Below are 26,827 nucleotides of genomic sequence, written 5' to 3'. Positions count from 1 at the left end.
TGCTCTGAAATTTCACAATCAATCCTGCTACTGTGCATTCTTCATTTAATATTTATTCGTAGAAGTGTGGAAAACCTCTATAACGTTAGCTAGAGCCTAAAACATATGAAAAATGTCAAATAATTTATTTATTCCATTCTTTTTGTTCCCAGTTGACGAAACAGCAAAATGGACACGCTAGCGGATGAAGAAATTCATGAAATTTGGAACTGGATTAGTGAGTATAGATTTTTATAGCCAATATAATAACTCTCGAAGATTTGGTATTTGGCCACATGGGCAGTCACAAGCCATGGTTTGACCTGCGGGCTTAAAAAAGATTAAAATAACGGAAAGGTGTTGCAGGAAGAAATTTACTTCCGGGATGTTACAGACAGTAGTAAAAAACTTGAAAGAAATAAGGGAACAATAGATATTTTTTATTTTTTGTCAGCAGCAAAAGCCGTTACAAGATTTTGCTTAAACTGGGCTTATCCAAAATTACGCAGCAATATCACAGATATAGATTTTAAATAAAAGTTGGTTGTTTCAGGAAAACAATTACTTAAGACAAAGCAGCAAACTTCGCACGAGAACAAGAAAATTATACGTTACGAAAATTCGTTAGAGATGAAGCTGAGATACATTGAAGAGAACAAAGGTGATTTACCCGCTCTCCATTTCGCGGCACGGATAAGCGATGTTGACGTTTGTCGGCACCTCGTGGAGCAGGGCGCTGACGTCAACGAAAAATGCAGCGCTCGAGGCGCCACTCCCCTGCACTACGCCGCCATGAACGAAACCAACGGATTAGATCTGATCAACTTCTTCATTGAAAAAGGGTGCGACATTGATGGAGAAGATGCTTGTCCTGATCAAGCAATCAGTTATGCCCGCCGGTATAGAGACTTCATTCTTGCAAAACGAAAGCAAAAAGATATGTTCTCTCAGAAACGCAGTTCAGGAAATGCAAGTATAGGTTTTAGTGCTGAAATTTTTTCCATGATATATAATAGGTCGATGTTCGAGAAATTGTCGTTCAAGATGAAGAGCCTTGACACATGGAGCGAACACCCAAGTAATTTTAGCATGCTTGAAACGGCTTGCAAGTTTGGAGATCTGGAGATGTGCAAGTGGCTGCTGGAAGATATCAAAATTGACGTCAACCAGTTCGAGGATAAAGACTGGAAAGACCGCATTCTTCAAACCGTTGCAGGGAACCACTCACGTGAAACTAGTGAGATTATTCGATACTTGTCCTCAATGTTCGGATTCACCGCTGATGAACAAAGCAAGGCCTATATGTCGGCTTTTTATTATAAAATAGTAAATCATGAAGTCGATAATATCTTCTGTGCCAAAGACGCAGAAGAGTTGTTCAAGGGATTTGCCGACACAAAGATCAAAATAGGAGGACAAAATTTGCTGCAGTTTTGTGTGAACCGGAACCATCTTGATGCTGCGAAAATCGTGCATGGAAAAGACGGAGAACTCATCAATGAGATCGATGAACAGGGAGCGACGATTCTCCATCGCGCAGCGAGGCATGGAAACGTCAGAATGTGTCAGTGGCTGATTGACCAGGGCCAAGACATCAAGGCCTTAAACACAAAAACCCGTGCCAACTTCCTCCATTATGCTGCTCAGAACTCCGACGATGGAGAAAACATCATCAAAACATTTGGAAAGAACCTACGTGGATACGTGAACCGAACCAACGTACATAACTTACGTCCCCTTCATTTCACCTTGATGAGCAATAAACAAAGAGACTACAAAAGAGTTGCAGAGGCTTTGCTTAAAGTCGGTGCCAAATTGAGTTTGAAAATAAAAAGATACAACTTCCTTCACTTCTGCATCGCTTCCAAAAAGTTGGACTGTGCCAAATTCGTGCACAACAAGAACAAAAATCTGATCAAGGAAAGGGGAAGGAGAGGAAAAACCACACTCGAAATTGCTTCTGACTTCTATGATAAAGAAATATACGCATGGCTTGTGGGAGAGGGGTGTGTTCAAAAAAGAAGAAGATGATGAAATCGCCGCCGGAGGAAATTCAGTGCTTGAATCCATTTACAGTGAGGAGGCCAACAAGTTCATCCGTGATTTTTAGTTTCAAATAACTTTTTTGAACCAGGAACTTTACGTTTTTCGATACATTCATCGTATTAAACAGGGCTTTTTTCATAACGATAATCTCTGTTGAACTGTACTTTAATAAAATATGTAAAAAATATTTTTAATAATTTTTATTTTTTCTTTTGACACTAATTGAACTGTGAAGTTTAACTTTTCTACTGAGCGCAGAATCAAAGATTGGATGGATGCGTGACTTCAAAGAAAATTTCAAAAGTATATTTTTCATTCTTTCCTGCTGTGTGTCTTTCTATGAAGATCATTGGACTGTTCTGATAAAAAATGTTTTTTAACTTGCCTTTCTCGCATTAAAAAATAACGAGTATTTTGTGAGCAGACGAAATCAACATTACGTTCAATACAAAAAACTTTTTTATACTTGATGTTTTTGTAATAAATTTAGCGTTAAAGAACCATTTTCGGGCGCCCACACGCGAGAGCGGCGGGAGAATGTCAGGTATCAATAAAGGCCTCTCGCGAGCGCACAACCTGCTCGCACACACACTTTCGCTCTCCTGACGGCTCGCGAGCAAGAGGGCAATTCTCTCGCTCCCCCGCTCGTCCCTCTGAGTAGCCAAGCTGTACAATCGCCGCTTTCAACGATAAACTGGCATTTTATTTCAATATAAAAGTCATATTAAAAATTAGACGATTAATTGTCAACTCTTTCTCGTATCTTTAATTAATTCAATTCTTTTCATCTATTTTTTTAAGAAAAAGATTATCATGAGCTATTTATTATTTCTTCTTCCTGAACAATAATTATTAATTTTTTGCCTTTTCCGTGCACGATCTTGGCCCCTTTAATGTTGCTCTGCAAGACGCAGAAAGGGCAGCGACCCTGAATTTACAGGAAACTGTTATAACCAGGGTAACTGGCGGAGCGTTGGGGCTGTGCAGCTGCCCTGCTCGCGCATCGCACTCGCATTCGCCTCCGCTGCAGCCGGCGAAGGAGATCTCTCCTCACACTCACACTTTACAGTTAGCAGCTATCGCCTCTAATTTCCCTGAAACTTCCCTGCTGATATCAATTCTCCTGTCGCGGCATCAGTTTAATTCGTAGGTTACTTTTTTCTTACGGTTTTTTATTTTTTTTAATTCATCTGCTTCTTACTCATTTAAATTTTTTCTGTTTAATCTTAAATTTTCGTCTTTATTGTTTATAAAAAAAGCACTTTGCGCTTCTTCGTTGGGGTAGGTGGATTGATTTTGAATGAAAAAACGGTCGGCGACGGTGTAAAAGAGACTGTGCTGACGGAAAATCGCTAAGAGGACCCTGAAATAGGTCGTCAGGGTAGATCGGGTGGTAGGGCTAACCTTTTGTTGGAGACTTCGTGACTTAAAATCCTTTAAGCCGTCGATTTTGAACAAAAAGAAAACCATTTTTATGCACTTTTCCATTTCGAAAGCAACAATTCCGCAAAAAAAGTCAAAAATTAATTTTTGCATGTGCGCGAAAAAGCCAAAAATCAGTCTCCAGACTGGCGGCGTTTAGCCTGTTTGTGCGATGAAACATTAAAGAGCGCAACGTGGGACTATTTGCATAAGCGCATTATTATTTGAAACAAAATATCAGAAAGCCTCTAGATTTTATTTAATTTGAAAATCGAGGGGTCTGTCGTGAATCACGAGCCATTGGAATCGTCTTGACCTCCCCTGAGCAGCTGAAGGGTTTAGGGGTTCTTACCCTCCACCCCTATACTTTAAACCCTTCGGAAATGAATAAAATTTTATAGCTCTGGATAATTTTAATAATTTACATTTTTTAATTTTGGTTGAATTTACGGGGTGGTAATTCAGTAGGAATTTAGGATGATTTTAAATATTTTGAAGCCAAGTCGATACAAATGGGAGCATGTTAATTTTTTAGATTATAATATTAGCAATGGGGTTGAAAGGGTATGAGTGTAAACACTTGGGCTGTTTAGCGGAGGTCAAGGCGAGTCTAACGGTGGGAAACTTTTGCAATTCTGATAATTAGAACCCGAGATTTAGACGTTCAAAGAACTCAAAAAGTGGAAAATGTAATTTATATTAATTTATGAAATGATTATCAAGATATCCTTAAAAACTAACGCCATTCTGAAAAATTTTGCCTGGTTTTTTTATTGCGAGCACACATTTAAGTGGCTCTTGATCCAATCAACTTGTCTACTAAAAGAAGCCCGTGTATTGCATTTATGTTGCATCAATAACGTTGCAGTAGTTGATTGGCTTGATGTTAGAATTAACACGTAATTTATTCAAAGAAAGGAGATTTCTTTAAATTTTTGTATTTATTATAACAAGTGCCTATTCCCAGACATTACAACAACGATATACATCTGTTGTTCTAACTTCCTTGAAGGCACATGTCATTGCTCTACTCTTCTAAAAACTAATTTATTTCATTCGTCATCGGGCTGCGGGCTGCTCGGCGCGCACATCACGCGTGCGATGATCCCCGCTGCTGGGCGAGTGCACACACACACACACACACACACACACACACACACACACACACACACGTCGTGCGGGCGAGCGAGAGTTGCGCAGCGCCCCTCAATAATTCTATTAGCAGCGCGCAATTTTTGCGAGGTATTTCGCCGCGCGTAACTATAGATTTACGAATTGCCTACCTGAAAAACAAGGTGAAAACATTGCCAAAAGGAAACTGTTAAAAATTGAAGAAAACCGCACTTAATTTTTTTTAAATGGTTTTTTCGCAACCCTGACTTTCGGCTAGAGGTCTTTCTTACTCAAATTTTGAGCCAGTTTTGGCGAGCCGCGCCAGCCAGCCGGGTACTGTTTTAAAAACTGCGACTTCCATTTCAAAAATGCCACAGAAGATTTCCATGTACCGATTACTTTGCATATAATTTCAGGAAGATCGATTTTTTGAAAAAAAATCCATACTATTTAAGTCGAAAAAATAGGAATTTTTTCCAATTTCGTTATATTTTCAACTCGAAATCTAGGGCTCTAACCAGGGCTGGGTAATTCCCGCGGAGATTCCCAAACTTACCAGTTTTGTGCTCTTTTTACACCTCCTGAAAAAAATATTGAATAAATTTAATGCCTTATATGGAGAGGGAACGGGTTTTAATTAAAATTGTAGCGAATGGGGTTGAAAGAGCATAGGGGTAAGCATTCCCTAAACACTTTGGCTGCTTATTGGATGTCAAGACGAGTCAAATAGTGGGTGGTTTTTCAATTCTGATTGTTAGAACCCGAGATTATTTGGTAATTCAAATTATTCAACAAAAATTAAATAAATGCTGTTTTTCATTTTTGTTGTGGAATTTCTAGAAAACTTAAAAAAAAACCACTCTAAGATTTTCCATCTGCTTTTTTCCTGGTTCCATGTAAAAAAACGGAAATGGACCGGATTCCTGTATCCAGATTTGGTCTCCTGTCTTGAGATACGCTCTTGTTGACTGATAGCAAGTACAAATATATTGACTGCAAAAAAATGACAAATTTAACTGATACCTGGTAACAGTTTTTTTTTATTTTTGTTTTTATGATGTCAGGGTTTTATTTGACGATATTATAATCGCTTTATTAATTGTTGTGCGTTGTGCACCGATATGTAGTGACGTGAATTTTCGGGCGCCCACACGCGAGAGCGGCGGGAGAAAGTCAGGTGTCAATTAATACATCGCAAGAGCCTCCCTCTCGCACAACCTGCTCGCACACACACTTTCGCTCTCCTGACGGCACGCGAGCAAAAGGGTAATTCTCTCGCTCCCCCGCTCGTCCTTCTGAGTAGCCAAGCTGTACAATCGTCGCTTTCAACGATAAACTGGCATTTTATTTCAATATAAAAGTCATAATATTAAAAATTAGACGGTTAATTGTCATCTTTTTCTCGTATTTTTAATTAATTGATTTTGCATTTCAATTCATATCGTCGACTCTTTTTTAAGAAAAAGATTATCATGAGCTATTTATTATTTTTTTCCTGAGTAATTTATATTTGCCTTTTCCGTGCACGATCTTGGCCCGTTCAATGTTAGTTGGTCTGCAAGACGCACAAAGGGCAGAGACCCTCAATTTAAAGGAAACTGTTATCAGCAGGGAAACTGGCGGAGCGCTGGGGCTGTGCAGCTGCCCTGCTCGCGCATCGCACTCGCATTCGCCACCGCTGCAGCCGGCGAAGGAGATCTCTTCTCGTCTCCTCACACTTTACAGTTCGCAGCGATCGCTTCTTTCCTTGAAACTTCGCTGCTGATATCAATTCTCCTGTCGCGGCATCAGTTTAATTCGTAAGTCGCTTTTTTTTCTTAAGTTTTTTGATTTTATTTTTTTTTTATTTCATCTGCTTGTCACTTACAAATATTGCTTATGTTTAATCTCTAATTTTCGTCTCTTTGTTTATAAAAAAGCACTTTGCGCTTGGTCGTGGGGGTAGGTACTGTAGGTGGATTGTTTTTGAACGAAAAAATGGCCGGTGACGGTGTAAAAAAAAGACTGTGCCGTCGGAAAAATTGCGAAAAGTTGCTCCGGTACCCTAAAAAAAGGTCGTCAGGGTAGAATACGTGGTAGGGCAAACAAAGACCTTTCGTTTGAGATATCATGGCTTGAAATCCATTAATCCATCGATTTTTAACATAAAGAAAACCATTTTTTGCTATGCACTTTTTCGAGGCGGGTAGCGACAATAACGCAGAAAATCGAAAATTAATTTTTATAAGTGCGGGAGAAAGCCTAAAATCAGTCTCCAGACTGGCGTTTAGCCTGTTAGTGCGATGAAACATTAAAGAGCGCACCGTGGGACTATTTGCATAAGCGCGTTATTATTTGAAACAAAATATCAGAAAGCTTCTAGATTTTATTTGAAAATAGAGGGAATCGTCGTGAATCATTACCAAAAAGGCGGCTTCTTTTTCACAAACACCCACCCCCCGCACATACCTGCAGCTGCTACGTGCAGGAGCAGCCAGATTTCAAAGCGCAGAAAAAGGTTGCTTTTGTGTGCGTGTGTGTGTGATTCTCTCTGCTTTCTGTTGCAGCTTCAGCTTACTGTCAATCAGAGCATCGAGCAGTGCACACGTCGTCGGCTTCGCTCTTCTCTCAATCACATTTTCTCGCCTGTAGCAGCTTCAGTTCTCCGTAAGTCTCTAACTAAATCGCATTTTAAATATTCATCTTGAGAATAATCGGTCTGAATTCCAATCAATTAGTCAGAAAGGTATTTTATCCCAAACCTTCTCGTCCCACTAAATCCTCGTATCCGAATTTCTTCTATTAAAAGTGTGCCTTAAATACTTTGACACTTTAATTTGCATCAAACATAATAATCAGTCTCGGAGATCACAAGGAATAATTAAAATTGTAATTATTTCTAAAAACGCATTTGTATTTCTTCCATCCTTGCATGCCCCGCTTGTTTACATTGTTCGTTATTTTCTCCCCCAAATGTTATTGGCTTCGCTGCTGCGTATGCGAGCGTCTCAGGCACGGACTAGAGACCTGCATGGGTGTGGATGTGTGGGTTTAAACCCGCGGTTTACCGCACCGCGGAGTATCTTGGTTTTGTTTTTTGTCATTTCTGGTGAATGTGGAGTGGTTGCGGGTAGAATGGATGCGGCTTCGGTTTTATGCACTAAAAAACCGCGAAAGATTTTGTCAAGCCGCCAACAGATGGCATTTTATTTTACCATATACTTTCGATTTAAAGGAACTTTGCTCTGAAATTTCAAAATCAATCCTGCTACTGTGCATTCTTCATTTAATGTTTGTTCGTTTGACGAGTGGAAAACCTATATCGGAAGCTAGAGCCTAAAACATATGAAAAATGTCAATTTATTTGTTTATTCCATTCTTTTTGTTCCCAGTTGACGAAAAAGCAAAATGAGCCTGCAAGAGGAAGAAGAAATTCTAGAAATTTGCAGCTCGATCAGTGAGTATAGATTTTTATAGCTAATATACGAAGTCTCGAGGTTTTGGTATTTTGCCACATGGTCAGTCGCAAGCCATGGTTTGACCTGCGGGCTTAAAATAGATTAAAAAACGCAATGGTGTTGCAGGAAGAAATTTACTTCCGGGATGTTACAGACAGTACAGTAAAAAACTTGAAAAAAATTAGGGAACAATAGATATTTTTTTGTTAGCATCCAAAGCCGTGATAAGATTTTGCTTAATCTGGGCATTTCATAAATTACGAAGCAATGTCAAAGATATAAATTTTAAATATGTATAATTTGGTTGTTTCAGGAAAACAAACAATTGAGACAGAGCCGCAAACTTCGCAGGAGACGAAGAAAATGCTATTAATAAATCGGCGTTACGAAAATTTTATGAAGTTCAAGCTGAGATACATTGAAGAGAACAAAGGTGACTTACCCGCTCTCCATTTCGCGGCACGGATAAGCGATGTTGACGTTTGTCAGCGCCTCGTGGAGCAGGGCGCTGACGTGAACGAAAAATGCAGCGCTCGAGGCGCCACTCCCCTGCACTACGCCGCCATGAACAAAACCAACGGATTAAGTCTGATCAAGTACTTCATTGAAAAAGGTCTCGACATTGAAGTAGAAGATGCTCATCGTGAGAAGGCTATCCATTATGCCCTCCGAGCTACAAACTACTATCTTATAGTGCAAATGCATATTCACTTAAAGGAACGCATTTTTGGAAAGCCAGTTAATAGTGGTAATCTACCATTTGCCATTTTAAATATATGCTTGGATTCCGTGAGATTTGTCTACAATAATAAGAGACATGAACTATGGAGCGAACGACCTGGTTTTCGCATCCTTAAATTAGTGTGCGAATATGGAGATCTGGATATGTGCAAGTGGCCGCTGGAATGTTTCAAAATTGACGTCAACCAGTTCGAGGATAAAGACTGGAAAGACCGCATTCTTCAAACCGTTGCAGGGAACCGCACACGTGAAACTAGTAAGGTTATTCGATACTTGTCCTCAAGGTTGGACTTCACCGCTGATCAACAAAGCAAGGCCTTCAGGTCGGCTTTTTATTATAAAATAGTAAATCGTGAAGGCGATAATATCTTCTGTGCCGAAGACGCAGAAGAGTTGTTCAAGGGATTTGACGACACAAAGATCAAAATAGGAGGACAAAATTTGCTGCAGTTTTGTGTGAACCGGAACCATCTTGATGCTGCGAAAATCGTGCATGGAAAAGACGGAGAACTCATCAATGAGATCGATGAACAGGGAGCGACGATTCTCCATCGCGCAGCAAGGTTTGGAAACGTCGAAATGTGTCAGTGGCTGATAGACCAGGGCCAAGACATCACCGCCTTAAACACAAAAACCCGTGCCAACTTCCTCCATTATGCTGCTCAGAACTCCGTAGATGGAGAAAACATCATCAAAACATTCGGAGAGAACCTTCGTGAATACGTGAACCAAACCAACGTGCATAACTTACTTCCCCTTCATTTCACCTTGATGAGCAAACAAAGAGACTACGAAAGTGTTGCAGAGGCTTTGCTTAAAGTCGGTGCCAAATTGAGTTTTAAAATAAAAGGATACAACTTGCTTCACTTCTGCATCGCTTCCAAAAATTTGGACTGTTCCAAATTCGTGCACAACAAGAACAAAAATCTGATCAAGGAAAGGGGAAGGAGAGGAAAAACCACACTCCAAATTGCTGCTGACTTCTATGATAAAGAAATATACGAATGGCTTGTGGAAAAGGGGTGTGTTCAAGTAAGAAGAAGATGATGAAATCGCCGCCGGAGGAAAATCAGTGCTTGAATTCATTTACAGTGAGGAGGCCAAGAAGTTCATCCGTGATTTTTAGTTTCAAATTACTTTTTTTGAACCAGGAACTATACGTTTTTCGATTAAACAGGGCATTTTTCATAACGATATTGTCCGTTGAACTGTACTTTAATAAAAGATGTAAAAAATATTTTTAATAATTTTTATTTTTTCTTTTGACACTAATTGAACTGTGAAGTTTAACTTTTCTACTGAGCGCAGAATCAAAGATTGGATGGATGCGTTGCTTCGAAGAAAATTTTTCATTCTTTCCTGCTGTGTTGCTTTCTTTGAAGATCATTGGACTGTTCTGATAAAAAATGTTTTTTAACTTGCCTTTCTCGCATTAAAAAATAACGAGTATTTTGTGAGCAGTCGAAATCAAAATTTCAATACGTTCAATACAAAAAACTTTTTTATACTTGATGTTTTTATAATAAATTTAGCGTTAAAGAACCATTTTTGGGCGCCCAAACGCGAGAGCGGCGGGAGAAAGTCAGGTATCAATAAAGGCTTCTTGCGAGCGCACAACCTGCTCGCACACACACTTTCGCTCTCCTGACGGCTCGCGAGCAAGAGGGTAAAATTCTCTCGCTCCCCCGCTCGTCCCTCTGAGTAGCCAAGCTGTACAATCGCCGCTTTCAACGATAAACTGGCATTTTATTTCAATATAAAAGTCACATTAAAAATTAAACGGTTAATTGCCTTCTCTTTCTCGTATCATTAATTAATTCAATTCTTTTCATCTATTTTTTAAGAAAAAGATTATCATGACCTATTTATTATTTCTTCTTCCTGAACAATAATTATTAATTTTTTGCCTTTTCCGTGCACGATCTTCGACCCTGCAATGTCGCTCTGCAAGACGCTGAAGGGCAGCGACCCTGAATTTAAAGGAAACTGTTATTAGCAGGGAACCTGGCGGAGCGCTGGGGCCGTGCAGCTGCCCTACTTGCGCATCGCACTCGCATTCGCCTCCGCTGCAGTCGGCGAAGACGATCTCTCCTCACACTTTACAGTGAATGAGCAGCTATAGCCTCTTTCCTTGAAACTTCGCTGCTGATATCAATTCTCCTGTCGCGGCATTAGTTTAATTCGTAGGTCACTTTTTTCTTACGGTTTTTTATTTTTTTTAATTCATCTGCTTCTCACTCACTAATATTTTTTCTGTTTAATCTTTAATTTTCGTCTCTATTGTTTATAAAAAAGCACTCAGCGCTTCTTCGTTGGGGTAGGTGGATTGTTTTTGAACGAAAAAACGGTCCGCGATGGTGTAAAAGAGACTGTGCCGTCGGAAAAATCGCTAAAATTTGCTCCGGTACCCTGAAATAGGTCGTCAGGGTAGATCAGGTGGTAGGGCTAACCTTTTGTTGGAAACTTCGTGACTTAAAATCCTTTAAGCCGTCGATTTTGAACAAAAAGAAAACCATTTTTATGCACTTTTCCATTTCGAAAGCAACAATTCCGCAAAAAAAAGTCAAAAATTAATTTTTGCATGTGCGCGAAAAAGCCAAAAATCAGTCTCCAGACTGGCGTTTTGCCTGTTTGTGCGATGAAACAGTAAAGAGCGCAATCTAGGTTTATTTGCATAAGCGTATTATTATTTGAAACAAAATATCAGAAAGCCTCTAGATTTTATTTAATTTGAAAATCGAGGGGTCTGCCGTGAATCATGAGCCATTGGAATGGTCTTGACCTTCCCTGAGCAGCTGAAGGGTTTAGGGGTTCTTACCCTCCACCCCTATACTTTAAACCCGTCGAAAATGAATAAAATTTGATAGCTCTGGACAATTTTATTAATTTACATTTGTTTAGTTTTGGATGAATGGACGGGTTGGTGGTTCAGTAGGAATTTAGGATGATTTTAAATGTTTTGAAGCCAAGTCGATACAAATGGGAGCATGTTAATTTTTTAGATTATAATTTTAGCAATGGGGTTGAAAGGGGATGAGGGTAAGCTCCCCCTAAACAATTTGGCTGTTTAGCAGAGGTCAAGGTGAGTCTAACTGTGGGAAACTTTTGCAATTCTGATAATTAGAACCCGAGATTTAGACGTTCAAAGAACTCAAAAAGTGGAAAATGTAATTTATATTAATTTATGAAATGATTATCAAGATATCCTAAAAAAATAACGCCATTCTGAAAAATTTTGCCTGGTTTTTTTATTGCGAGCACACATTTAAGTGGCTCTTGATCCAATCAACTTGTCTACTAAAAGAAGCCCGTGTATTGCATTTATGTTGCATCAATAACGTTGCAGTATAGTTGATTGGCTTGATGTTAGATTAAACACGAAATTTATTCAAAGAAAGGAGTTTTTTTTAATTTTCGTATTATTTTAAAGTGCCCATTCCCAGATATTACAACAACGTTATACATCTATTGTTCTAACTTCCTTGAAGGCATTTGGACGATGTTTCGCATCGTTCCCTTGAAAATTTATATTTTTTTAATGATTTTAATTCTAATTTTATAATTTACTTGTTGGAAAATGAAAAAAAAATCGCGGTATGTAATCCGACTTGTTAAAAAATGCTGCATTTTTGCGCATTGCAATTTTGCCGAACCCTCACTTAATACTAATTAACATAAAAAACAGTCGCATATTAAAAGAAGTAATTTTGATTCTCAAGATTTGCGGTTTGTGTGGTTCCACCGCAACCGCAAAATTATAACCGCATCTGCGGTTGTGGTGTGCGCTTTGCGTAATTTTAGTACCAAAACCGCAACCGCTCAGTGCTCTACTTTTCTAAAAACGAATTTATTTCATTCGTCATCGGGCTGCGGGCTGCTCGGCGCGCACATCACGCGTGCGATGATCCCCGCTGGCGAGTGCACACACACACACACACACACGTCGTGCAGGCGAGCGAGAGCGGCGCAGCGCCCCTCAATAATTTTATTTACAGCGCGCAATTTTTGTGAGGTATTTCGCCGCGCGTAACTATAGATTTACGAATTGCCTACCTGAAAAATAAGGTGAAAACATTGCCAAAAGGAAACTGTTAAAAATTGAAGAAAACCGCACTTAATTCTTTTAAATGTTTTTTTTTTTGTAATCCTGACGGCTAAAGGTCTTTTTTACTCAAATTTGGAGCCAGTTTTGGCGAGCCGCGCCAGCGAGCCGGGTAATGTTTTAAAAACTGCGACTTCCATTGTAAAAATGCCACTGAAGATTTCCATGTACCGATTACTTTGCATAAAATTTCAGGAAGATCGATTTTTTGAAAAAAAATCCATATTACTTAAGTCGAAAAGATAGGAATTTTTATAATTTCGCCATTTTTTCAACTCGAAATCTAGGGCTCTAAGCAGGGCTGGGTATCGCCCGGGGATATTCCCAAACTTACCAGTTTTTTGCTCTTTTTTACACCTCCTGAAAAATATATTGAATAAATTTAATGCCCTATATGGAGAGGGAACGGGTTTTAATTAAAATTGTAGCAATGGGGTTGAAAGAGGATAGGGGTAAGCATTCCCTTAATACTTTGGCTGCTTATTGGATGTCAAGACAAGTCAAACAGTGGGTGGTTTTTCAATTCTGATTGTTAGAACCCGAGATTATTTGGTAATTCAAATTATTCAACAAAAATTAAATAAATGCTGTTTTTTAATTTTTGTTGTGGAATTTCTAGAAAACTTAAAATAAAACCACTCTAAGATTTTCAATCTGCTTTTTTCCTGGTTCCATGTGAAAAAACGGAAAAGGACCGAATTCCTGTATCCAGTTTTGGTCTCCTGTCTTGAGATACGCTCTTGTTGATTGATAGGAAGTACAAATATACTGACTGCATAAAAATGACAAATTTAACTGAATCTAGATATATCTGGTAACAGTTTTTTTCAGTTTTTATGATGTGAGGGTTTAATTTGACGATATTACGATCGCATTAATAATCCCAGTAAGCAAAATATTCCTTCATAATGTTTTTAAAATAATAGCGGCTCCTTGGCAATATTTCTTCTTGTATTAAAAAAAATCTCTTCAAATCATTATAACTGATAAAATGTAACGCTTCTTCAATGTTTTAAAAATATTTAAAGAGACCATTTCAAAATATGTTAAAAATATTTTATGAATCTTTTGGCAATATTTCGAACAAATTTTCAACAGAAATCGAATCACTTTGAAGATCACTTGGAAATCGTTTGAGAATCTTTTCACAATATTTTGAAATTATTTTCTTTTTGTTTACTTTTAGGATTCTCTAAAATGGCGGACACAGCGCTTGTTCTTGCAGCTCTCACGGACGTGCATGTCCAGTCAACATTATGCCAGCGAGGATTTGTTCAAATCATCATTTGTACCAATCCGGATGGCATTCATGTTGAGCCAGACATGCAAAGTCCATTGAAAGCGCTGCAAGTTCCAAGCAATGTGCCGGAACCATCAAATTATCGGAAGTCAAAAAAGGAAACAAAAGTTTAAGAGTAATTAAAATTCATGAATTTTTATTAAATATTTGCAAATAAATTTCACACAGAAAAAGGGCTAATAATACAACGTTGGGAGCCAAGTACCGATGATGCCAACCAGGCATAAACAGAAGGCAGGGATGCCGACGAAAATTCTTTGCCCCCAAATAAGCGCTTCTCATTGGCAATCACGGGTGATGATTCCTCTGAGAATTCCCTTTGTTCTCGCTGACAGGAAAATTCTCCGGTATCCAACGATCATAACATAAATGCAGATATTTCAGTTAAATATTCATAATATACAAATTGATAATTCTTACCTGGATTAACTTTAATGCTGAATGATGGCTTCAATTCACGCGCGTCGGTGCGAATTCTCTGAGTTCGCGATCACACCTTGCGTTCCGTTCACGCAAGCATCATAAAAGCGCCTCAATCGGCGGCGTCACATCCGAATATGAACTTGAAAAAATTATTTCTGCCGTTCTTTTAGCCGTTAACAGCAGACGGAAACTTGGGCAGGAATACCCCCACTACAAAAAATAAATCATTCCAAAAAATCAGTTCAAAATATTTGCGGAAACCATTTTTAAAACATTTCATCTCGAGTGTAATAAATTAAGTTAGCTTAAATTATGTTGGGATTTATCTTTTGAAAAGATTTTTAAAATAATGTTTAAATATATTTATTAGAAATATTTTCAAATTATGTTGAACAGAACCGAACCAAGAGATTACTAAATAATCTTTTAAAGTCGTTCCTTACAAAATATCTTTAAAATAACTTGAACGATTATTTCTGTAAAATAATTCGAAAATATTGCCAAAGTATTTTTTCCCTATACCATCAACAATATTGCCTGTAAGGATGTCTGAAAACATTTTTAAAATAATTTGAAAACTCCCCCAATATTTATCAAAGATCTTTTGCTACCTGGGATTGGTGTGCACCGATATGTAGTGACGTCAATTTTCGGGCGCCCACACGCGAGAGCGGAGGGAGAAAGTCAGGTATCAATTAAGGAGAGTAGAGACTAGGAGGCGACATTCGGTATCAAGCTGATACCCTACTATATGCACGCCAGCTTTATTTGCACGGTGTTAGTATGTTGCTAAGCAACGCGACTGATTCCTAGTAAACAATCAGTCTAACAATGGGTCGCAATATCGGAAATCGCAGGAAAGCCCCGAAATCTCGCGTTCGGGACGGATACAGACCTTCGGACAGTCGGATGGATCGCCAATAACAGCAAAAGTGTCAGCCGCGAGTCATGTTAGTAGGTGAGCTAAACAAGCTTCGTCTAGTGTGCACCAGGTGTGCAAACACAACAGACTAACCTGAAGACTTTTGCTCTTATTGGCGATCCATCGGACTGTCCGAAGGTCTGTATCCGTCCCGAACGCGAGATTTCGGGGCTTTCCTGCGATTTCCGATATTGCGACCCATTGTTAGACTGATTGTTTACTAGGAATCAGTCGCGTTGCTTAGCAACATACTAACACCGTGCAAATAAAGCTGGCGTGCATATAGTAGGGTATCAGCTTGATACCGAATGTCGCCTCCTAGTCTCTACTCTCCTTAGTATCAATAAAGGCCTCTCGCGAGCGCAACACCTGCTCGCACACACACTTTCGCTCTCCTGAAGGCTCGCGAGCAAGAGGGTAATTCTCTCGCTCCCCCGCTCGTCCCTCTGAGTAGCCAAGCTGTACAATCGCCGCTTTCAACGATAAACTGGCATTTTATTTCAATATAAAAGTCACATTAAAAATTAAACGGTTAATTGCCTTCTCTTTCCTTTATCTTTCATTAATTGAGTTAGCATTTCAATTCATTTCATCGACTCTTTTTTAAGAAAAAGGTTATCATGAGCTATTTATTAATTCTTCTTCCTGAACAATTAAAATTTTTTGCTTTTTCCATGCACGATCTTGGCCCCTTCAATGTTGCTCTGCAAGACGCAGAAAGGGCAGCGACCCTGAATTTCTCTGTTATTAGCAGGGTAACTGGCGGAGCGCTGGGGCCGTGCAGCTGCCCTACTCGCGCATCGCATTCGCATTCGCCTCCGCAGCAGTGTCGGCGGAGGAGATCTCTTCTCGTCTCCTCACACTCACACTTTACAGTTAGCAGCGATCGCCTCTTTCTTTGAAACTTCCCTGCTGATATCAATTCGCCTGTCGCGCCATCAGTTTAATTCATAGGTCACTTTTTTCTTACGGTTTTTTATTTTAAATTTTTTTAATTGATCTGCTTCTCACTCACTAATATTTTTTCTGTTTAATCTTTTATTTTCATCTCTTTGTTTATAAAAAAGCACTTTGCGCTTCTTGGTGGGGGTAGGTGGATTGTTTTTGAACGAAAACACGGACGGCGACGGTGAAAAAGAGACTGTGCTGTCGGAAAAATCGCGAAAATTTGCTCCGGTACCCTAAACAGTTTAACGAACAGAGGAAACCGCAGGTCGGTTTCTCCATGCCGATTGCAAGTTAGGTTTTGTTTTAGGAATAAAACTAACTTGGCTGAGCTGTATAGCTCCTGCTCTGGACGACTGACTAGAGTGGCCATCAGGTAGCAAAACTCAGAATCAGAATGATGATATAACCAGAGCAGGCGCGCTTTATTTATACGCTTGGCCCCTACTCCTCATTTACATACAGACATATAATGACAGGTTATATCTTGCATGGTGTAGGTCGTCTCAACCCTGAAAAAAGGTCATCAGGGTAGAATACGTGGTAGGGCTAACAAAGACCTTTCGTTTGAGCGTAATAAGCGTATATTATTATTTGAAATAAAATATCAGGAAGCTTCTAGATTTCATTTGAAAATCGAGGGATTCGTCGTGAATCATTACCGGCTTCTTTTTCACAAACACCCACTCCCCGCATACACCTGCAGCTGCTATGTACAGGAGCAGCCAGATTTCATAGCGCAGAAAAAGGTCGCTTTTGTGTGCGTGTGATCCTCTCGGCTTTCCTGTTGCAGCTTCAGCTTGTTGTCAATCAGAGCATCGAGCAGTGCACTCGTCGTCGGCTTCGCTCTTCTCTCAACCATAATTTTTCGCCTGTTGCAGCATCAGTTCTCCGTAAGTCTCTAACTAAATCGCATTTTAAATGTTCATCTTGAGAATTTTACGGTCTGAAATCCAATCGATTAGTCAGAAAGGTATTTTATCCCAAACCTTCTCGTCCCACTACATTCTTGTATCCGAATTCCTTCTAATAAAAGCAGGCCTTAATTACTGTGACACTTTAACTGCGTCAAACATAATAATTAGTCTCCGAGATCACAAGGAATAATAAAAAATTGTAATTATTTCTAAAAACACGTTTGTATTTTCTTGCATCCTTGCATTCTTGGCTTGTTTACCTTGTCGTTATTTTCTCCCCCAAATGTTATTGGCTTCGCTGCTGCGTATGCGAGCGTCTCAGGCACGGACTAGATCCCTGCATGGGTGTAGATGTGTGGGTTTAAACCCGCGGTTAACCGCACCGCGGAGTTTCTTGGTTTTTTTGTCATTTCTGGAGGGTGTGGAGCGGTTGCGGGTAGAATGGATGCGGCTGCGGGTTTATGCACTAAAAAACCGCGAAAGATTTTGTCAAGCCGCCAACACATGGCATATTATAATATATTATACCACTTTCGATTTGAGGAAACTTTGCTCTGAAATTTCACAATCAATCCTGCTACTGTGCATTCTTAATTTAATGTTTATTCGTTTGAAGTGTGGAAAACCTATATCGGAAGCTAGAGCCTAAAACATATGAAAAATATCAATTAATTTTTTTATTCCATTCTTTTTGTTCCCAGTTGACGAAACAGCAAAATGAACACAAAAGAGGAAGACCTTATTTCCAGCATGTTGAGTGAGTATAGATTTTTATAGCCAATAAACGAAGTCTCGAGGTTTTGGTATTTGGCCACATGGGCAGTCACAAGCCTTGGTTTGACCTGCGGGCTTAAAATAGATTAAAAACGGAAAGGGGTTGCAGGAAGAAATTTTCTTCCGGGATGTTAGACAGTAGTAAAAAACTTGAAAGAAATTAGGGAACAATAGATATTTTTTATTTTTTGTCAGCAACTAAATCCGTGATAATATTTTGCATAAACTGGGCATATCATAAAATACGCAGCAATATCACACATAGATTTTAAATAAAATTTGGTTGTTTCAGGAGATCTATTCATTGCGCCAGATCAACAAACGTCAAAGAAGAGGGAAATAACATATGATGATCATTACGAAAAATTTTTAAAGTTGACGCTGAGATACGTTGAAGAGAACAAAGGTGACTTACCCGCTCTCCATTTCGCGGCTCGGGTGTTCGATGTTGATGTTTGTCGGCGCCTCGTGGAGCAGGGCGCTGACGTCAACGAAAAATGCAGCGTTCGAGGCGCCACTCCCCTGCACTACGCCGCCTTGAACGAAGTCCACGGATTAAGTCTGATCGATTACTTATTCTATGAAAAAGGGTGCGACATTGATGGAGAAGATGCTCGTCCTGATCAAGCAATCGGTGATGCCCGCCGGTATAGAGACTTAATTCTTGCAATACGAATGCAAAAAGATTTGTTCTCTCAGAAACGCAATTCAGGAAATGAAAGTATTAGTAGTGCTCAACGTTTTTCCATGCTGAAAATTAGGTTGATATTCGCGAAATTGTCGTTCAAGATTAAGAGCCTTGAGATATTGAGCGATCACCCAAGTCATTTTAGCATGCTTGAAACGGCTTGCCAGTGGGGAGATCTGGAGATGTGCAAGTGGCTGCTGGAAGATGTCGAAATTGACGTCAGCCAGTTCAAGGATAAAGACTGGAAAGACCAGATTCTTCAAACCGTTGCAGGGAACCATTCACTTGAAACTAGTAAGATTATTCGATACTTGTCCTCAAGGTTGGAATTCACCGCTGATCAACAAAGCCAGGCCTTTAGGTCGGCTTTTTATTATAAAATAGTACATCATGAAGTCGATAATATCTTCTGTGCCAAAGACGCAGAAGAGTTGTTCAAGGGATTTGCTGACACAAAGATCAAAATAGGAGGACAAAATTTGCTGCAGTTTTGTGTGAACCGGAACCATCTTGATGCTGCGAAAATCGTGCATGGAAAAGACGGAGAACTCATCAATGAGATCGATGAACAGGGAGCGACGATTCTCCATCGCGCAGCGAGGCATGGAAACGTGAGAATGTGTCAGTGGCTGATTGACCAGGGCCAAGACATCAAGGCCTTAAACACAAAAACCCGTGCCAACTTCCTCCATTATGCTGCTCAGAACTCCGTCGATGGAGAAAACATCATCAAAATATTTGGAGAGAACCTTCGTGAATACGTGAACGGAACCAACGTACATGACTTACTTCCCCTTCATTTGGCCTTGATCAACAAACAAAGAAACTACAAAAGTGTTGTAGAGGCTTTGCTTGAAGTCGGTGCCGATTTGAGTTTGAAAATAAAAGGATACAACTTGCTTCACTTCTGCATCGCTTCCAAAAAGCTGGACTGTGCCAAATTCGTGCACAACAAGAACAAAAATCTGATCAAGGAAAGGGCATGGCGAGGAAAAACCACACTCCAAATTGCTGCTGACTTCTATGATGAAGAAATATACGAATGGCTTGTGGGAGAGGGGTGTGTTCAAAAAAGAGGAAGATGATGAAATCGCCGTCGGAGGTAAATCAGTGCTTGAATCCATTTTCAGTGAAGAGGCCAAGAAGTTCCTCCGTGATTTTTAGTTTCAAATCACTTTTTTGAACCAGGAACTTTACGTTTTTCGACACATTCATCGTGTATTAAACAGGGAATTTTTCATAACGATATTGTCCGTAGAACTGTACTTTAATAAAAGACGTAAAAAATATTTGTAATAATTTTTATTTATTCATTTGACACTAAATGAACTGTGAAGTTGAACTTTTCTACTGAGCGCAGAATCAAAGAATGGATGGATGCGTGGCTTCGAAGAAAATTTCAAAAGTACATTTTTCATTCTTTCCTGCTGTGTTGCTTTCTATGAAGATCATTGGACTGTTTCTCGCATTAAAAAAAGAACGAGTATTTTGTGAGCAGTCGAAATCAAAATTTTAATACGTTCAATACAAAAAACTATTTTATTTTTGATGTTTATTAATAAATATATCGTTGAAGAACCATTTTTGAAATTGACATTCTCTTCAACAGGATTTCAGAGCTTTTATCGTAGGAGAGAAAGCGAGATTTAGCCAGTACGATTATCAGGAAAGTTGCAGTATTTTGACTCATTGCTTGAGAGAGAGAGAGAGAGAGAGAGAGAGAGAGAGAGAGAGAGAGAGAGAGAGAGAGAGAGAGAGAAGCTAAGACTTTGTAAAGAATGTCCCAGAGCCATTTTTGCCAATGGTAAATTTTCCCCGCTTTTTTCTTACAACCTGAATTTGAAAATTTGAGATTTTCTTCAAGACCAATTATTTTTAAAAAAATTAGTAGAATTAATTAAATTTTTTGGCTATCGTAAAAAAGAAACACGCGAAATTGGGATCGATTAATTGATTTAATTAAAGGTCGCGATTATTAATTAAACCCTGCGTTCTTTAAATTTTCCTTCAATATTCTACAACTAGGCTATGATCGCTTTTCCCATTTCGACTTGATCCCGCGCGACCGAGGGGTCACCCCCGGAGGGGGGGGGGGGGCGAACGCCTTAAATGTGAGCCGTCCCTATGGTTTGTGGCAACCCCAGGGGGCGTGGCAGCCACTGCGCTCGCGTCAACTCTGCCATATGCGCCAACCACCGCGCTAACGTCGACTTTGAATCTTGCGTCTGCTACAGGGCTTGCGTTAATAACGAGCTATGCGTTAACTTAACCGCGCGGCAGCGACGGCGGCGTCAGGCAGGTGCCTCGTTGCAATACTGGTGATACTGGCTCGCCGCGGCTAAGTACCGCGCCGACGCGTCGTGCGCTCGACTTTTCGGGCGCCGTTTACGCGCGTCGCGACGCTACGGTGCGTCGCTGACCACGTCCGCGATCTTCGAACAGACAGGGTGAGCAACCCCTACGGGTTGGTGGAGGGACGGAAGCGTCGGCGCTCGACGCAGGAGGTCGCCAAAGTGCGAGCGGGCGACCAACGAGCCGCCCCTTTGCCGTGTGCACGTGGCGAAAATGCGACTAAAAATCGCATAAGTGCCTTTTCGTCCGCCGTTTACGCGCGAAGCGACGCTTTGGTGCGTCACCGACCACGTCCGCGATCGTCGGGGTACAAAGGTGAATCATCCCTATGGGGTCGCGGACGGACGGAAGCGTCGGTGCTCGTCGCAGAAGGGTGCCAAAGTGCGAGCGCGCGGCCACGGCACGCTGCTAGAAATTTTCCAAGTCCGCTCCGATGCGACGCGCGGTGGCATTTTTGGGCGCCGTTTACGCACGAAGCGACGCTCGGACGCGCCGCCGACCGCGTTCACAATGATCAGGGTACAGAAGTGAATCATCCCTACGGGGTCGCGGAGGGACGGAAGCGTCGGTGCTCGTCACAGAAGGGCGCGAAATTGCGAGCGCGCGTCCGCCGAGCGTACCGAACCGCGGCAATTCGATTATTTAAGCCGCGACCGCGGCGGCTCCGGCCTCCGCTCGCCGCCGGCCGTCGAACGCCGCCGATCGACGCCGGCATCGTCGACGCGGCGGCGCCGGCGGCGGCGATATTTCCCGCGAAACGGGCGTCGGAAGCGGTCGGGGCCCCCGGAAGGCCCCCGGGGGACTTATCCGGGCGGCGGCGACTACGGCTCCGCGTAGCGGACCGTTGACGCCGCCCGTGCGGAGAAAATCACGTTTTTTCCTTCGCACTTTATTCCGCCGCGGCGCCGCGAAGATGCGACGAACACGCGAGAGCGGAGGGAGAAAGTCAGGTATCAATAAAGGCCTCTCGCGAGCGCAACACCTGCTCGCACGCACACTTTCGCTCTCCTGAAGGCATACGAGCAAGAGGGTAATTCTCTCGCTCCCCCGCTCGTCCCTCTGAGTAGCCAAGCTGTACAATCGCCGCTTTCAACGATAAACTGGCATTTTATTTCAATATAAAAGACACATTAAAAATTAGACGGTTAATTGTCATCTCTTTCTCGTGTCTTTAATTAATTGATTTAGCATTTCAATTCATTTCATCAACTCTTTTTTAAGAAAAAGATTATCATGAGCTATTTATTAATTCTTCTTCCTGAACAATTAATATTTTTTTGCTTTTTCCGTGCACGATCGTCACCCCTGCAATGTTGCTCTGCATCAAGACGCAGAAAGGGCAGCGACTTTGAATTTCTCTGTTATTACCAGGGTAACTGGCGTAGCGCTGGGGCCGTGCAGCTGCCCTGCTCGCGCATCGCACTCGCATTATTCGCCTCCGCTGCAGTCGGCGAAGGAGATCTCTCCTCACAATCACACTTTACAGTTCGCAGCGATCGCCTCTTTCCTTGAAACTTCGCTGCTGATATCAATTCTCCTGTCGCGGCATCAGTTATATTCGTAAGTCGCTTTTTTTCTTAAGGTTTTTAATTTTAAATTTTTTTAATTCATCTGCTTCTCAGTTTGAAATATTTTTTCTGTTTAATCTTTAATTTTCCTTTCTATTGTTTATAAAAAAGCACTTTGCGCTTCTTCGTGGGGGTAGTAGGATTGTTTTTGAACGAAAAAACGGTCGGCGGCGGTGTAAAAGAGACCGTGCCGTCGGAAAAGTTGCTTCGGTACCCTGAAAAAAGGTCGTCAGGGTAGAATACGTGGTAGGGCAAACAAAGACCTTTCGTTTGAGATATCATGGCTTGAAATCCATTAAACCGTCGATTTTTAACATAAAGAAAACCATTTTTTGCTATACACTTTTCCAGGCGGGTAGCGACAATCACGCAGAAAATCGAAAATTAATTTTTTTATGTGCGGGAGAAAGCCAAAAATTGGTCTCCAGACTGGCGTTTAGCCTGTTTGTACGATGAAACAGTAAAGAGCGCAATGTGGGACTATTTGCATCAGCGTGTTATTATTTGAAACAAAATATCAGAAATCTTCTAGATTTTATTTGAAAATTGAGGGATTCGTCGTGAATCATTACCGGCTTCTTTTTCACAAACACCCACCCCCCGCACACACCTGCAGCTGCTACGTGCAGGAGCACCCAGATTTCAAAGCGCAGAAAAAGGTCGCCTTTGTGTTTGGTGCGTGATCCTTCCACTCTGCTCCTGTTGCAGCTTCAGCTTACTGTCCATCAGAGCATCGAGCAGTGCACACGTCGGCTTTTCGCTCTTCTCTCAACCGCATTTTCTCGCCTGTTGCAGCTTCATTTGACCGTAAGTCTCTATCTAAATCGCATTTTAAATATTTAACATATTGAATAATCGGTCTGAAATCCAATCTATTAGTCAGAAAAGTATTTTATCCCAAACCTTCTCGTCCCACTAAATCCTCGTATCCGAATTTCTTCTATTAAAAGTGTGCCTTTAATACTTTGACAGTTTAATTTGCGTCAAACATAATAATCAGTCTCCGAGATCACAAGGCAGCAAAAGCATATGTATTTCTTCCATCCTTGGATGCCCGGCTTGTTTACCTTGTTCGTTATTTTCTCCCCCATGTTATTGGCTTCGCTGCTGCGGATGCGAGCGTCTCAGGCACGGACTAGAGCCATGCACGGGTGTAAATGTGTGGGTTTAAACCCGCGGTCTACCGCACCGCGGAGTTTCTTGGTTTTGTTTTTTGTCATTTCTGGTGGGTGTGGTTTGTTTGCGGGTAGAATGTATGACGTTAGTGAAGTTGGCGATATCGCCAGCCCATTTTTCAAAATTTTTAAAAGTAGTGAAATTTGATTTCAACGAAAATACGTTCAGAGGGTTGAAATTAGCATAAATGAACCACCCCCGAACACACAAGTGGTTCGAAGGGGTAAAAACACGCGTAAAAGCCGTAGAAAACAGATAAAAAGAAAATTCAACACTCAGCAGGGTTTAGCCACCTTGAAACCTCCTCAGGTGGACTCCAAATTTTATGTAAAACAAGATAGGATGGTTGGCGAAACTGTGTTCAAAATATTTTTAAAGTGGAAACAAGACTTCAAACAGCGTGTTTCGCCCTTTCGTCCCTTTTTAAGGGTTGACTGCAGGGTTTAGCCACTTTGGCACCCATCTTATCTTGTTCTACATAAAATTTGGAGTCCACCTGAGGAGGTTTCAAGGTGGCTTAACCCTGCTGAGTGTTGAATTTTCTTTTTATCTGTTTTCTACGCGTGTTTTTACCCCTTCGAACCACTTATTGTGTGTTCGGGGGTGGTGCATTTATGCTAATTTCAACCCTCTGAACATATTTTTGTTGAAATCGAATTTTGGCGATATCGCGAAGTTCACTACTTTTAAAAATTTTGAAAAATGGGCTGGCGTTATCGCCAACTTCACTTACGTAATGTATGCGGCTGCGGTTTTATGCACTAAAAAATCGCGAAAGATTTTGTCAAGCCGCGAACAGATGACACATTATTATACCATGTACTTTCGATTTAAAGGAACTTTGCTTTGAAATTTCAGAATCAATCCTGCTACCATGCATTCTTCATTTAATATTTATTCTTTTGACGTGTGGAAAACCTATATTGGAAGCTAGAGCCTTAAACATATATGAAAAATGAAAATTAATTTATTCCATTCTTTTTGTTCCCAGTTGACGAAACAGCAAAATGAGCCTGCGTGATGAAGAAGAAATTCGAGAAATGGCCAACTCGATTAGTGAGTATAGATTTTTATAGCTAATATACGAAGTGTCGAGGTTTTGGTATTTGGCCACATGGGCAGTCACAAGCCATGGTTTGACCTGCGGGCTTAAAAAACGGAAAGGTGTTGCAGGAAGAAATTTACTTTCGGGATGTTACAGACAGTAGTAAAAACTTGAAAGAAAGAAATAAGGGAACAATAGATATTTTTTGTCAGCAGCCAAAGCCGTGATAAGATTTTGATTAAACTGGGCTTATCCAAAATTACGCAGCAATATCACAGATATAGATTTTAAATATAATTTGGTTGTTTCAGGAAAAATATACATTGCGCGAGATCAAAAAACGTCAAAGAAGAAGAAAATGACATCTGATAATCATTCCGAAAATTTTTTAAAGTGGAAACTGAGATACGTTGAAGAGAACAAAGGTGACTTACCCGCTCTCCATTTCGCGGCACGGTTTTCCGATGTTGACGTTTGTCGGCGCCTCGTCGAGCAGGGCGCTGACGTCAACGAAAAATGCGGCGTTCGAGGCTCCACTCCCCTTCACTACGCCGCCATGAACGAAACCAACGGATTAGATCTGATCAACTACTTCCTTGAAAATGGGTACGTCGTTGATGTAGATGCTCGTCGTGAGAAAGCAATCGAGTATGTCCGCAGCCGGTATTCTATCTACAGTTTTTCAAGACGAATAAAAAATAATTTTTATTCTCCCAATCACAAATCAGAAAATGCAAGTATTAGTAGTGCAACACGTGCTAGCATGATGCATGTTAGCATGTCTTACGCGAAAGCGTTGTTCAAGAATGAGAGCCGTGAGATATTGAGCGAACACCCAAGTCAATTTAGCATGCTTGAATCGGCTTGCGAGTTTGGAAATCTGAATCTGTGCAAGTGGCTGCTGGAAGATGTTGGAATTGACGTCGACCAGTTCGAGGATAAAGACTGGAAAGACATCATTCTTCAAACTGTTGCCAAGAACGACTCATTTGACGACACTAGTGAGATTATTCGATACTTGTCCTCAAGGTTGGATTTCACTGCTGATCAACAAAGCCAGGCCTATAGGTCGGCTTTTTATTTTAAAATGGTAAAACATGCAGGCGATCAGATCATGTGGTTCACTGACGCAAAAGAGTTGTTCAAGGGATTTGCCGACACAAAGATCAAAACAGGAGGACAAAATTTGCTGCAGTTTTGTGTGAACTGGAACAATATATATGCTGCGGAAATCGTGCATGGAAAAGACGGAGAACTCATCAATGAGATCGATGAAGACGGAGCGACGATTCTCCATCGCGCAGCGAGGCATGGAGACGTCAGAATGTGTGAGTGGCTGATTGACCAGGGCCAAGACATCAAGGCCTTAAACACAAAAACCCGTGCCAACTTCCTCCATTATGCTGCTCAGAACTCCATCGATGGAGAAAACATCATCAAAAAATTTGGACAGAACCTTCGTGAATACGTGAACGGAACCAACGTGCATGACTTACGTCCCCTTCATTTCGCCTTGATGAGCAAACAAAGAAACTACAAAAGTGTTGCAGAGGCTTTGCTTGAAGTCGGTGCCGATTTGAGTTTGAAAATAACAAGATACAACTTCCTTCACTTCTGCATCGCTTTCAAAAAGTTGGACTCTGCCAAATTCGTGCACGCCAAGGACAAAAATCTGATCAAGGAAATGGTAATGAGAGGAAAAACCACACTCCACCTTGCTGCTGACTTCTATGATAAAGAAATATACGAATGGCTTGTGGAAGAGGGGTGTGTTGAATCAAAAAGATACAGAAAAAAAATAAAACGCCTTTGTGAGAAAATCAGTGCTTGAATCCATTTACAGTGAGGAAGCCAAGAAGTTCCTCCGTGATTTTTAG

The 26,827-nt window shown here is 40.8% G+C and overlaps 1 protein-coding gene across 1 annotated transcript; it reads left to right on the top strand.

The window, feature by feature from the left end:
• Positions 1 to 609: 609 nt before the first annotated feature.
• Positions 610 to 26,827, top strand: LOC135943807 (serine/threonine-protein phosphatase 6 regulatory ankyrin repeat subunit C-like). Its single transcript, XM_065490473.1, has 12 exons — positions 610 to 878; positions 996 to 1,207; positions 1,343 to 1,698; positions 8,487 to 8,640; positions 18,414 to 18,768; positions 18,955 to 19,103; positions 19,230 to 19,869; positions 21,090 to 21,216; positions 25,345 to 25,613; positions 25,728 to 25,951; positions 26,054 to 26,717; positions 26,794 to 26,827. The coding sequence occupies exons 1-12, from the start codon at positions 610 to 612 to the stop codon at positions 26,825 to 26,827; spliced, it is 3,453 nt and encodes a 1,150-aa protein (XP_065346545.1).

This window comes from Cloeon dipterum, chromosome 4 (genome assembly GCF_949628265.1).
Source record: "Cloeon dipterum chromosome 4, ieCloDipt1.1, whole genome shotgun sequence".
Classification (NCBI taxonomy): Eukaryota; Metazoa; Arthropoda; class Insecta; order Ephemeroptera; family Baetidae; genus Cloeon; species Cloeon dipterum.
Note: the sequence above shows the minus strand (reverse complement) of the source record. Positions and strands in the feature narration are given on the sequence as shown.

Excerpts from the sequence above, each read along its gene's own strand:
- LOC135943807 (XM_065490473.1), top strand. The coding sequence starts at position 610 with ATGAAGCTGAGATACATTGAAGAGAACAAAGGTGATTTACCCGCTCTC. Across the intron at positions 25,952-26,053 it reads CGACTCATTTGACGACACTA|GCGATCAGATCATGTGGTTC; the intron begins GTGAGATTATTC and ends TAAAACATGCAG. Across the intron at positions 26,718-26,793 it reads GAATGGCTTGTGGAAGAGGG|TGAGGAAGCCAAGAAGTTCC; the intron begins GTGTGTTGAATC and ends ATCCATTTACAG.